Source organism: Coturnix japonica, chromosome 3 (assembly GCF_001577835.2).
Source record: "Coturnix japonica isolate 7356 chromosome 3, Coturnix japonica 2.1, whole genome shotgun sequence".
Taxonomy (NCBI): domain Eukaryota; kingdom Metazoa; phylum Chordata; class Aves; order Galliformes; family Phasianidae; genus Coturnix; species Coturnix japonica.
Genome location: NC_029518.1, coordinates 57904611 through 57918208, shown reverse-complemented (window position 1 = coordinate 57918208; position 13598 = coordinate 57904611). Strand labels below are relative to the sequence as shown.

The window sequence follows — 13598 nt, the reverse complement described above, 5'->3', positions numbered from 1 at the left end:
GTTTCCACAACCTCATGGACTTGCATCTATGTTGCCCTGATGATATTTGTGAAGTTGCAAAGATCCAAAGAAATAAACTGAAATTTTTATACTTTACTTTTTTGGTCAGTGGTCTGAATCTTCCTGTTTAAAAACTACCTTCAGTAAGTTTCCCTGATGTACTCATACACTTGCAAGTCAATGGAACAAGTTTAGAAAAAAGTGTGGGTTTTACTATTATCATAGTTGGAGAAATGTAAGTCATTATTCTAATCAAACTATTTTATACATAGATACAGATGTGTAAGTATGTGTATATGACAGAATGATTGAATATGCCTGTATGTATATGAAAAATGTTTTGCTTATGAAAAAATAATAAAATAAATTTATTTTCAAAGGTTCTCTGGAAGCAAGTTGAAAAATGAGGTAAGTGCTTCAGTTGGTTTCCTTCCACTTCTATCATGAACAAAATAGTATTTGTGACCTGTGGTTTTCTTCATTCACTTCTTTCAAAATTTCAGCAGTATTTTGCATTAAAGAATAGACTGCAGAACCCTTTTTTTTGTGTCACTGAGTATTTGCTCCTCTAAATACTTACAGGAAAGTAAGACTGAAAAGCAGATTCCTAGGTACGTGTTCCAACCTAGTTCCCTGCTAGTACAGCAGTTTGTAACAGAGCCTCCTAGACAGTGGCTCAAGGTCTAAGTTTTTTGTATCCATTACTTTTGCAGGAAGGCTTTCTCAGAATCTCATTGATCTGATTGGAAATTAATGGGTTTTGATAAGTGGAATTTTATGCCTCTTCACCATTAACATCTTCTTCTATTTTTGACTCTTTATAACATTTTATTATGATGGTTACGGAATGTTCCCAAATTGTTCTTTGACACTGTTCAACTGTCATGGCATAGCCTGCATCCGTACTACTGAACACCTAATTCCCAAAAACAGCATAGTCCCTTCTCATTGCCCTCATCATGAAGTAACAGTTTAAGCATGTCTGGGAATTGTTTAGAAGAGAGTTGTATCTGGTGTGAACTGAAAAAAATGCCAGGAAACATTCTGAATGATATAGATTTGATATTGTCTGGGGACAGTTCTTGACACCATTTAATTTACCAGATTAAATATAGTTTGTGTGATGAACTGATAGAAAACTGGTCTTTCTCCTTTTTCATTTTCAGATAAGCAATTCCTAGCTGATAGCAGAAATTCTTATTGGTTCCTGAGAGTGTAGCTTTACTCTATTGATTTTCAGCCCCTTTATTGCCTTTATCTCAAAGCCATCCAGATATTTCTACATGACCTCTTGGTCTTCCTCTTTACTGATGATTTCATTAGCTCATGTCAGCCAGTTTAACCTATGAAATACTCTGTGACATCAGTCCCAAGTCTGGTCTTTGAGAATTTTCACTTCAGTTCCTTTTCAGCCCTGAAGTTTCCCAGTAAACAGAGCTTGTTTAGCTGGAGACACTTTCTTAAACATTTTACATTCTTCATCTAATCCCTACTCTCACCAGCATAGCCTATCATTTCCCATGGTAGTACCGTATCAATTATTTTAGTGAGGTTCCTATAGACTTGCTGAATTTTTTCCTGTTCAGATAATCAGCTGTCTTATCAAACAAAGATAGTCCTATGCCATTGGATACAAACATATTCAAGGATTCATCAGCAGTATCACAGCAATCATTTTTTCAGAGTTTAGGAATGAAACATTTCTGATTCCCTTGGCATAAATGAATACATGCTTTAGTTCCATCTCAGAGGTGGGAGTCGTGTTTCTATAAACCTATCTCATTTCTGCCCCAGACTTCAATACCTTGGTCCTCTCAGAAAAATAATCACAAAGAAGTCAGTGGAAATAAGTGAGAAAAGAGCAAGAGATCTCTATTTTGTAGATCCATGTTGTCTGAAATTACTAAGATGGCTCCTAAGAGAAAAACATAGTTTTGTAGTCAAAACTGAATTTTAATTATCTCAAGTTATTGAAAAATTGGCAACATACTTTCCATTAAAGTGAATAGTGATATGTCCTTATTCATAAGCTTGAAAGTACATGCAATTAGTTATTCCAGAAACTTTTACAGTGGTTGCATAAGTAGGAACATAAAGACATTGAAAAGATGTTAAAGCTCTGATTGTCTAAATATACTGAGTAAATGGCATTTGAATGAACACTTACTAAGTGCCAGAGACACTGTTTACTTCTGGCATGTTTTATCACATTTTCTAGTATTCTCTCTGCAGGGGGAGATATCAGCAAATTCTTTTATCTAAACCAGTTAGTGCACCATTAGAGTCTGTATGGTTAATTAAGCAGGTATTATTACTGTCATTATCTTAATGTTAAATGGCCATTAGAAACAGATGGCATTAAATTGAAAGGGCAAGTGGCAGTGGGTTAAAATATAAAGCCTAGAACTGAGAAACAGTAGTATAAGCCCATTAGCAAGGTACAAAACATTGCAAATTATTTTAAGTCACCCACCAACATCACTGCCTTCTTTTACATGAACTAATCCCTTCTGAATAGAATTTCTAGTGTATTTAACGAGTAACTGCATCTTAAAGTAATTGAGATTACTCCTGTTATTAAAAAAAAACCACAACAGATAAACATACAAAAAAACACAAGCAGTTTCTGATACTTATGGGCAAAGTTTTGACACGAAGAAATATTAATGCCTTGAAATTTCTACAATTTCTTTGACTTATAGCTTGTATGTAGATGGGTAGTAGGTAGCACAAGCAAAGTTTGTTTACCTAATGTAACTTCTACTTCCTGGTTGTTTTGATAGAGATATCACCCTATAGAAATAGAGGGGATAATATACATGGTGAATAAATCAGCTACAGTTATATTTTTGTCAGTATTTCTTCTCATAATTCAACTTGAAACTGACCTCCAGTTGGTGAGTCAACATTTTGAGAGAATATGCCCTTTTGTTCTCCTTCATGCAATATTTTTCTATAAGCCTGCTACACCAGCTAATAGTGAAATTTGACTGTATGCAAAGGGGTAGGAAAATGGCACTTAAAGTGTTATTCGAACAACTAAGACATGGGTAAAAGTTCCATTCACTAGTACAAAAGGAATCTGCTCAGATGTAATGGATTTACCACAGGAATATGCAGAAAGTCTCAAGGACCTCTATCAAGTTTTAACATGAGGACTGGGTGGACTAAAATGTAACAATGAGTTTCAGCCAAATAACCTCTTCTTGATATGAATGAAGTCCTCTGAGAAAAAGCATGATTCAGTAAGGACAGCTTCATAACACAGGTTCTATTGCTTCTCTTGTGGATGAGGGTTTCATCTTATATCATTTTAGAGCTTAATAAGCATGATATGGTGCATGTTATAAATATAGGCATAGTAACATTATATCACTGCAGGATGTGACTGTTACACTATGCGGAGGAACAGACTAAACCAGACTGTGAGAGTAAGAGGATAGGAATTTAAATGAGTTTAGATTTACCTTGTATTGCTTCATGGTCAGTTTGAGAACTGATGCAGACAGGGTGGCTGTTGTCCACCCAAATCCCATCTCTCCAAAGGTTCACATTTAATAATTATTCCAGATCTTTTCTCAGTCTGCAAATATTATGTGTCTATAATATTTCAGAATTCAAAAGCCAAAGAGACTTGGAGAACTCGAAGAACTGTGAGAAAATCTCAAATCAGCAGGATTTAGTGTAATTCAAGACAAATGTATCTTGTCTCTAGGTCAGTGCTGACAATGCATCAACAAAGAAGCAGGAGAACACAAAACCACAGTAAGGAAATCATCCTTACTAAGATACAAAACTGAGATCTTAATGCTAATGAACACCCTTTCTTTTTTAATTCTCTTTCTTGTTGTTAAAGAGTTAGCCCTAGAAAAGCCATATATTTATTTCCTATATGAGTTCCTTTGAAACTGCATTTCCTCTTTCCATCTTCATTCTTTGACTCCTGACTTTGAATTTCAGGATTGAAATGCTTTACAGGATTTTTCTTTTCCTATTGTATAAGTCTATGTTTATTCTACCCAGTGTAATTTTATTTTGTTCTTATAGACAGAAGCAAAATGCTCCAAAGATGTTCACTGAACCAGATGTAGTCTCTCTGAAGTGAACAGCCAAACATTCACTTCAACAGATTAGGAGGAAGCCAGCTAAAGTCAGTGCCATGACACAGAAGGGCACACAGCTCAATCTGTCTTTTTTTTTTTTCTTTCCTACATGAGTTTATGTGTGTGCATGTTTCAGTACGGTAGGAGACAGGACTAGAAGAAATTTTCTGGAGCTTTGTGTCAATTCTGTCATAATTACTGGGAGCTATGTAATAAATACTTAGTTCAGAAGTGTCCCTACGTACCATCACACCTATAATGCCATTATATATTATCAAAAGTTATGATAAAATAAAATGTCAGGTATTGTAGTAAAGCAGCAGAACCCACTGTCGTAGTGCTATCAGAGCAGGAAGAGAATAGGGGAGATCCTTAGCACCGCCAGTACCCAAACTCCTTTCACAAGAAAGATGCATATTAAATAAATCTTAGTGTTGCCCTGAGGATATCACAATCCATCCAGTAGAACAGAGCAACTGATGATATTCTACAGAGTTTTTAAACACAGACTAAATTCAAAACTTATAGAATTCTGTGAAATAATTTAGTTCCAAGGTCACATTGTTCTGATAACTGTAATTGGTGGAGTTTGTATTTAGGCACATATTTAATTACCTTTCTGATCTGAAATACAGGTCTGGATAAGCATTGTTATTTTGAAGACTAATGCGAATGTAAATATTCTAGAATGTGGAGAGACTCTTCAAATAATATTCAAGTTGAGCATGAATTCTTGATTTCATTTGAAATTGAATTAGATATTTCAATGCTACTATTTTTCCCTCTCATTTCAGGGTGGTTTCACTCGGAAATATTCTCTGAGTTCCAAAACTGGAACTCTCCTCCCAGAATTTCCAAGTGCTCAACATCTTTTACTTCAAGGATGCATTTCTAAAGACAAGGTAAAGTATGAGCTACTTCTCTGATTTACAGATCAAAAATTGCCACAATGTTTCTCCATATCTTAGCCTTTGAGGTATTGACATGAAAGAGCCAGAAATGTCCATAATCAAACAGAAGTGACTGATTTATAGAGGGGGCAAACCTTTACTAACACCGATTAACTGGCTCTCTGCTGGAAAGATGGTTGAATTATTTACCTATTAACTGACCTAGTATTTTACAAACTCATGGTATGTAAGATGGGGAGAGCAAAACAAACAAACAGAGTTGTCATCATTCCAAATGCCTTTGGATTTAAGGTAAATTTTGTTCTGATTAGATCAGAACAAATAATTCACAGCAAATAATTAGATGAACTTTACAATCATTAATTATTTGAAAAGACTCTGTGAAAATCAGAGTATACAGGCTTTTTTGGAAGTTAGTATAATTGTATTTCAGAAACAAGTATACCATCTTTCTTAACCAAAGAATCAGTTCAAAGCACTGCTGTAGTATGCTTTATATCATAAACTTAGTTATAAACTAAGTTATCTATCACAGTTCAGGAACACAGCAGTCTCTAATGTGAACAGAAATATAATACAGACATCACAAAGGAAAGCAGCCTTATGCATTATAACTCTTACATCTGGGGAGCATTTGAGATTCCTTGTGGCCCAAGTACAGCAGCACAAACAAAACTGGATTTTACCACTCCAGCAATGAAGTGTAAGATGAAACTCATTTCCTCTTCATTCTTGGACTGGCACCAGTGTAGCTGCTCTGGTACTGGAACCAGATGACAGGAGAGTCCAAGAAGGCTTTAGGGGTGAATCCCTTCTGAAGACAGGCTCCTGGAGTTTTGAAGTGGCTGTGGGAACAGAGATATATTTATGTGTCTCCCTCTCTTCCCCTGTTACTCCTTTATTCCTTTCTTGGTAGTAGGTTTCTTTTGTTTGTTTGTTTGTTTTTGTTTTTGTTTTTTTTAATTTCCTTTCTTTTTTTCCTCCCTATTTTTTCCCACTTTTAGCTTTTTAGCTTATCTGACGAATGATTACTGAGCTCTTTCTAGAAGTCCACACTGTTATCCCTCCACTTGCTATCTCATCACTCAGTCCCTTAAACTAAGATGCATCCAAAATGGACACAGGGATTTTTACATCTCTAACAGAGGACAAAAGAGAAGTGTCCTTCCCAAGTCTTTTAAGCAGAGGAAATGTGTAATTGATCCTTAGATTATCTGTTGAAGAGAGCACATGCATGAAATTTGACTGGAGTTTGGTGGAGTGAAAAAAGCTGTAGTAAAACTTCCCATGTTTTTGTGCAGTAAGAGTGATTTTACTAACATCCATATTTCTTTCCTGAAAATACTTTACAAGATTCTTGATTTATAATTTATTACAAATTTTTAAATTTACTGTAATTTTTTACAGACTCTTGTAATAACTCAGTGGATTTCTTAAAATAAGCGAACATCCACTTAGATAAATTAGCCTGATGAGATGAAAGGGAGTTTTGCTTTTTAAAGTTCAGTTCCTGTAAGGCAGTGATTAAACTTTGACCAAATGACTGGCAGCTGTTTTCTCATTTGTCCAACGAGATGATGTTTCAGAACACTCATAGACGCCTATAGTAGCCTAATGATTAACTTGCACTACTCTTTAGGATTAATCTTAGCTTTCAGAAAGATGAATTTACCATCTGACTGGCTAATCTATCTATTGCCTTACTTTGATATTCACATTTTCACATTTTGTAAGGATTCAGATACTACATTTCTAGCAGCAACATTGAAATTTGAAGGTGTTGATAAAAAATAGAGATTTGTGATATTGTTTCTGAAGACCCTACTTGTAAATATGCAATGCAATATAATTTGTATTTTATGGTTAAATTCCTGCTACACAAAGCAGAAACATAGATATCAATTGCAATACAGGAGAGAGATAAGAAACTCTGTTTAATTATTCTTTCTTCCAAAATAGGTAGATACTCTTATAATGATGTACAAAACACACTGTCAGTGTGTCCTTGACAATGCAATTAATGGGAACTTTGAAGAGGTAAGATTGTTTGAACGCACATTCTTGGTATATATACATAGGGAGCTAAGAAAACATTATTTATGTCCGTAATTCTGGTTCTTACTCCTTTAGATTCAACATTTCTTATTACATTTTTGGCAAGGAATGCCTGACCATCTTCTTCCCCTGCTTGAAAATCCCATCATTGTTGACATCTTCTGTGTTTGTGACTCAATTCTGTATAAGGTAGGTTAGACATTTAGTTGCATGGATTATCTCAGCCACCTTATAGCTTATATCCATGTAAAAATAGTGTCAGAGTTATAGCAGCAGGATGTCATGCCTGTTTTCTGCATCTGTCTGTGTGAATCAGCAAGTAGAACTCCATGACTAAAAGAAGCCACTAATGGTGAAATCTTTGCCTGCATTTTTGTGTTTAGCTAGAAGAATGCTTGTGTGTTTCACTGATGAGGCTGAATAAGCTGAAAATTGAAGTCATGTTTTTACATAAAATACTATTGCAATTTCTACCAGCAAAGACAGTCTTCAACATATTAACAAGGTGATTCCACATGTGGATCTGCTACACAAAGGCTATGTGAGGCCATAGTTTCATGGTACAGGGCAGGAATTATACTGGATTAAGATGTACCCACTTTTATTGCCTTTTAGGATTCATTTCCATTCCCATACTTATAGATGTATCAGCAAAGCTTTAGTTGGCTGCATTCTGAGCTGATTCAGTTTTTTAAAAAAATAGTAGGAAACATCTGTTTTGTAGAATTTTTATGCCATATCAGCTCTTAGATCTTTTTTCCAGCATGATCACACAAATAGCTGTGCTAGTGAAACTAAGGAACATTGCAAGGGCACAAGTAAGTAAGACTGGACTGGAGTAAAATAAATTGGCAAAGTAATGCCACCAAAGTTCTTGTGTCTTTAGTTTCAAATATTTTAAGTTCCTGTGAAATAGTATATTGTTCAATTAGGAAAGAATTTTCATCCTCTCTTCAACACATTTTGCAAATATATATCAGTGAGAGGAAAAAACTGATGGCATAACAATGAACATTGTGCAGTCAAGGGAAGATACTTGAGGCTGTTTAGCACTGAGTGCCTTATTATCATGTATCTGTCGTTCTTTAATGCACAATGAGGGAAAACTTCCAAGGGAAGAAAATACGTATTTCTTAGATGCATAACAAGCTATAAAGTAAGAAGGTAATTATCACTGGAGATGGTAATTACTACCCTGGAAATGAGCCATTATACCTAATTTGTTTGCAGAAGATATATTGTACACTATGTTTGTGAGTCTTTTTCTGCTTTAAACCTGCTGGCCCAGCAGATGCAATACTAACTTTGTTGATAATAAATATTTAATGTAATGGATTAAGAAATAATAGAGGAGCCCCAAATTAGAAATCTGATAAAGAATTATGCAAAGTTCATGAATTTATCACTGCCCCTCCTCTCTGTCTCTCACCATTTCTTTCTTATTATTAGGTTAAACATTCTTGTCAGCACATCCTAGGAGTTGTTCCACTGTGTTGTTATCAAACCATTTGAATTTTTAGTGGAAAAATATTTTGACAATATAGGTGATCTAACAACTTTGCCTTCTGCAGTAAGCTGCCCCAGAAGGCATGTCAATTGGCAGTTTGTTTTGTTGGGTTTTTCTTTGCCAAATGGTTCCATTATACCACAGTTAGCTATAAGTGATTTGTCATAAACTCTGGAGAACTTCAGTGCAATATGACAGTAGGAAGAGACAGCTAGTAGTGCTTGAGGACTTGGGAGACTCTTGAATATCTGCTTTATGTTGGGACTAACAGTGATATCTGAGAAGTCAAAATGATTAGGCACTAATCATTCTACTGACTGCTCTACTGTAAGGCAGGAGTGATAACACTATTGTTTTACTAACATGCTGCAAAAAAGCATACATTAGGAATGGGAAATATCTAGGTGTATAAACATCTCACATACACCTATCTAGTAGTGATGGGAGAAAGATGAAAGCAGTGAAAAATCTGGACAGTAGTTTGGATGTCTTTACTTTGTATAAATTCACTGTCCTTATCATTTTACAATCTAAGTAGACAAGAATGAACAGAATGAAGTGTCCAGTGGAAGTTTGATACCATTTTATGTTACCTTTTTGAAGGTTCTTACAGATGTACTTATCCCTGCAACAATGCAAGAAATGCCAGAAAGGTAGGTATAATAATGATACATTCTAATTGGTAGTCATGTTCCAAGAAAATGGAATATTTCTTGGAATATATTCCAAGTAAGTAGCAGAAATTTTGTAATCTAGAGATTTTTTCTCACAGCCTTTAAGCTCATTTTAATACTACTAGCTGTGAGGACAGCTATAGAAGTAGAACAGCCTTAAAATATTAGACAGTATTTTAATGTCCTGTTTTCTGGCTTGTTGAATATCTTGAAATATGTTTTTTCTAGTCAAAAGCCTTGGAAGAGCAAAAAAGAAAGAAATATACTCTTGCTGTATGAGGAAAAATAATTATCTTCTTTTTTCAGAATATTTCTCGGGTTTGTATTGTATACATGCTTCATCTATGCATTTTTTTTCAACACAACAATTGCAAGAGGATTATCATGAATTACCTCTGAATCTTCTCACTTTTCCTTTCCCTTGAAGACTGTCACATTTGGGGTTTTATGTCTGTCTAAGATCTTGAGTTTCAGACATCTGTAATGGTTCTTGGATTTCTTAAGGTTTATTCTTAAAGCTAATTGTTTTCAACCTATTTCAATTGGCAGATAGCTTGCTTTTTTTTCTCAGAGGAGATACAGATCAATACATAGTCAGTTTTGGCCTTTTGATGATCAGTCATTTCCTGTTTCAGAAATACCTGAAGAGTATTTCACAGATCTGTCTGGGATTCTATGAATTATTTTTGAACAAATGCAATACATTTTGTATCAATATTTCTCTAACATACATTTTTTTATTGTAGTTTACTGGCAGATATAAGAAATTTTGCAAAAAACTGGGAACAGTGGGTTGTTTCCTCTTTGGAAAATCTACCAGAAATCCTGATGGATAAGAAACTGCCAATTGCTCGAAGATTTGTTTCCTCCCTGAAAAGACAGACATCATTCTTACACCTAGCACAGGTAAACAGAATAAGACTTGTACACAAAGTTCATCTTTCTGGCTAGCAGAAGTTAATTCTTTGTATTTTAAATGTTCAGCCATGGAAGACTTATTCTTTGTAGTTTTCAGTGAATAAGAAGGAAGAAACCATAAATAGACCTTATCTAGACATTCTGAAATTCAAAATTTTTTAGTAGAGTGGGGAGAAAAGACCTCGGGTACAGTGAACTACTATCATGGGAACATTTGGCAGTCATATGATAAAGTGGAATATATGGGAACTTTCTTTAGTTCCTTCTTGCCTTGCAAAAGTTCACTGTCTTGTCCACAGTGTCCTTTAGTGAGTTTATCCCTTCTGAATTTTAACTGCAAGGAATATGTGATAGATAGCTGAAGGCTCCACGGCTGAGTTGTTAGGATGCAGGTATCTGCAATTAGAACACACCCCCACATGGAGGGTTGGCAGATTGCTGACAAGGATAAATTACCTTTTTTGGAGCTTACGTGATAATGAGTCAAGCTTTTGGGAGAGCAACTGTCAGTCATAACTATAGATGCACCATATATTCTTCTTGACTTAGACTTCTGTTGTATAAATCTTAAGATAAAAGTAGCATGTGGGTGGTGGTGTGAACATTATATGGACAGGAAGGCCCATTACAAAAATACTAGAAGTCTAATAGAAAGAAAACATTATTTCATCTGACCTGCGATAAACACAGCTAAGAAAAGACAGCTACTGAAGGAGAAGCTTCTCAGCATTTTGTCTTACTCTCTCTTACAGATTGCCCGGCCAGCACTTTTTGATCAGCATGTGGTGAATTCCATGGTTTCAGACATTGAAAAAGTTGATTTGAATAGTATTGGCTCTCAGGCACTCCTTGCAGTCTCAGGGAGCACAGACTCTGATGGAGAGGTCTACAGTGAATGTAAGTCCATGGTGATGTATTTGTAATGTTAAAGTAAATTCACTCTCCATTCTTTGCCATACTATGAAGAGACTGGCAGAGAAGAGGGACAAAGACTTTGCTTTCTCTGATCTAGCTCAGCATTAACTTTAGCTTAAGAAAATCAGTTTGTTGCCCCAGCATGTCCTACAAAAATATAAGCTTGAGCTGGGAGATCATCCCAGATAGATGATTTTAAATGGTTGTTGAAAAAATAACAACTTCCATGTCAGTTGCTAAGTGTAATAAAATCTCTTTTGAAGTTCAGTCTTATCATGTTGGGAGTATTAACATGGATTCTTGAAGAATGTCCCCAGAATCACATGTAATTATAGCTTAATTTAATGAATATTCAGGCTAGATTACATTCTTTGTTTTTGTTTTTGGTTGGTTTTTCTTTGTTTTGTTTTGTTTGTTTGTTTTTTCCCAAAAGCTGATCTATAAAAAAAAATGAAAACAAAAACATAACTTTCTGTGAAGGACAACAGCTATTTTAATAAAGAAAATTGAGTGAAGTACAAGTGCAGAGGATGATATTTTTTTTTCCAGTTACTTTTATATACACTTGCTACTGAAAAAAAAAGTTATTAAGCTATATATTTTTTTAAAAGATAATTCTTGTCATGGGATGCATGTTGACCAGAGTTTGGAGAACTGAAAGAATAATAGCAAGGTCTTGTCTTCTGTGTACTGTTATTTTGATCAGAAAACTTTGCTCTCGTACATAATGAATCACAATCCTATTCAGGCAGTTTCTCAAGAATTGGAAATAGAGAAGTTAACTTGTAAGATGTAAAGAAAACCAAGAAGTCTGTCACATTACAGACAAAGATGTTCTACTAAGCTTAGTAATAGGTAGGTTTTCAAGGATAAGCCTTAAAATGAATGTAAAACAATAGTTATATACTTTTTTTTGCTTTTATTTTCTTGTAAAATTATATTTTATCATTGTAATGATATATGCATTATAGATGCTTGTCTGCTTACTTCACTGAAGAGTTGTTCATTTCTTCACCGCTCTAATTCTTTGCCTTTCCTTTCCGTGCTACAATATTGTCATATGACTGGTGAGTGGCTTTTTCTCATGTTCAGAAGAACATGGAATGATATATTCTCCTTTTTTACATGGTAGATGACTCTATTACTGTATTCCAAGAACTGAAGGACCTTCTAAAGAAGAATGCCACTGTGGAGTCATTTATTGAATGGCTGGATACTGTGGTTGAGCAAAGGGTTATCAAGGTACCTTTCAGATATTGTGTCTGACTCAAGATTACTTAATTAGTTCTAATTAATCATGTTGAGTACTGTTGAATATTTTTACGTTTGTGAAAAAACTAAGCATGTTGAGCCAAGTTTGTTTCTTAGAGAAGCAAATTTTTCTTTCATTTTACTGAGATGTTACTGCATATAATATAGGTTAGTACAATAGATGTATCCAGAAGTAACTAACTTGTGGAAAGCTTTCTAAAGACCAGAACTGAAGATACCATGTCATTTTTTTTCACAAGGTGCTTAACTTGGTAATTGAGGCTTTTAATGGGGTTATTTTTTTTTACCAGTTTTACAAGTTACTTCATAGTCACAAATATTTTATACATGTATATTTACAAATGATCACACTTTCTTAGGGGCATGATTTAGCAGAGGGTTGTTAGAGTTCGGGTAATATGGTCAGGTTGCAGTTGGACTTGACGATCTTTAAAGGTCATTTCCATCCTGAGCAATTCTATGAGATTCTACTACAGTTCAGAACAAAGTAACTTGAGTTTTCATCTGTAGCTCAAGGAAGATATATTAACCCAATTTGTGAGTTAATGTAAACCAACAGAAAGAAATGTAGCATGTGATACTGCTTGCTAATAGCTCTGAAGACTTGTCTTTTTATCAGGTCCGATGCTGTCTGGAAATGCTATGATACTTTATCCGTCATTTTAGGGACCACCTCAACATGGGTGCAAGATGAGGAGGCAGTGCAGTTAGCTTTGACTTGCAGAAGAGTGCCTCTGCCACTTCACAGAAGCTGACTTGTTATTTTCCCTTTCTTTACTTGTTTTCCCAAATTTCACTGGGTACATTAATATTTTCTCTGAGTTTACAAACATTTAGTATCATCTCTGAGCAGCACTGTGAGATGCTTTGGGTGAGTCAGAGCAGTATAAAATAACCAAGTTCTTGAAAGCACTTGCCTGGGCACAAAACTCATGCTGAAGCTGAGCAATCACAATTTATTTTAGAACAAATTGATTACAGTCTAAAATTGACTCTGCAATTTCAAAACACAATTCTCAATTAAAAAGCCAGGTAAAATCAAAGAAGCACTCTCCTGTTCATTGTCTTCTATGTAATATTGTATTATTAAAATTAAAAGGTATGTTTCCCAGCATTGTTCTCCTGTAGTTAGGAGTAAGAAATACCAGCGAATCATTATATCGTTCTAAATCAACTGAGTAGGAGCTGAGCATTTACAGAACATGTAATCCTTCCATTGTTGTCTTCTGTTCATGCTGAAGTA

General features: G+C 34.9%; 1 protein-coding gene across 2 annotated transcripts in view; it reads left to right on the top strand.

The window, feature by feature from the left end:
• Positions 1 to 13598, top strand: part of RFX6 (regulatory factor X6) — a 37250-nt gene that overhangs the window by 14441 nt on the left and 9211 nt on the right. For both annotated transcript variants that reach the window (XM_015858800.2, XM_015858801.2), the window contains 8 exons: positions 381 to 408; positions 4898 to 5005; positions 6974 to 7051; positions 7145 to 7258; positions 9180 to 9229; positions 9997 to 10156; positions 10921 to 11065; positions 12216 to 12325. In XM_015858800.2, the coding sequence (XP_015714286.1) occupies positions 381 to 408; positions 4898 to 5005; positions 6974 to 7051; positions 7145 to 7258; positions 9180 to 9229; positions 9997 to 10156; positions 10921 to 11065; positions 12216 to 12325 (793 nt within the window). The remainder of the gene's footprint in view (positions 1 to 380; positions 409 to 4897; positions 5006 to 6973; positions 7052 to 7144; positions 7259 to 9179; positions 9230 to 9996; positions 10157 to 10920; positions 11066 to 12215; positions 12326 to 13598) is intronic.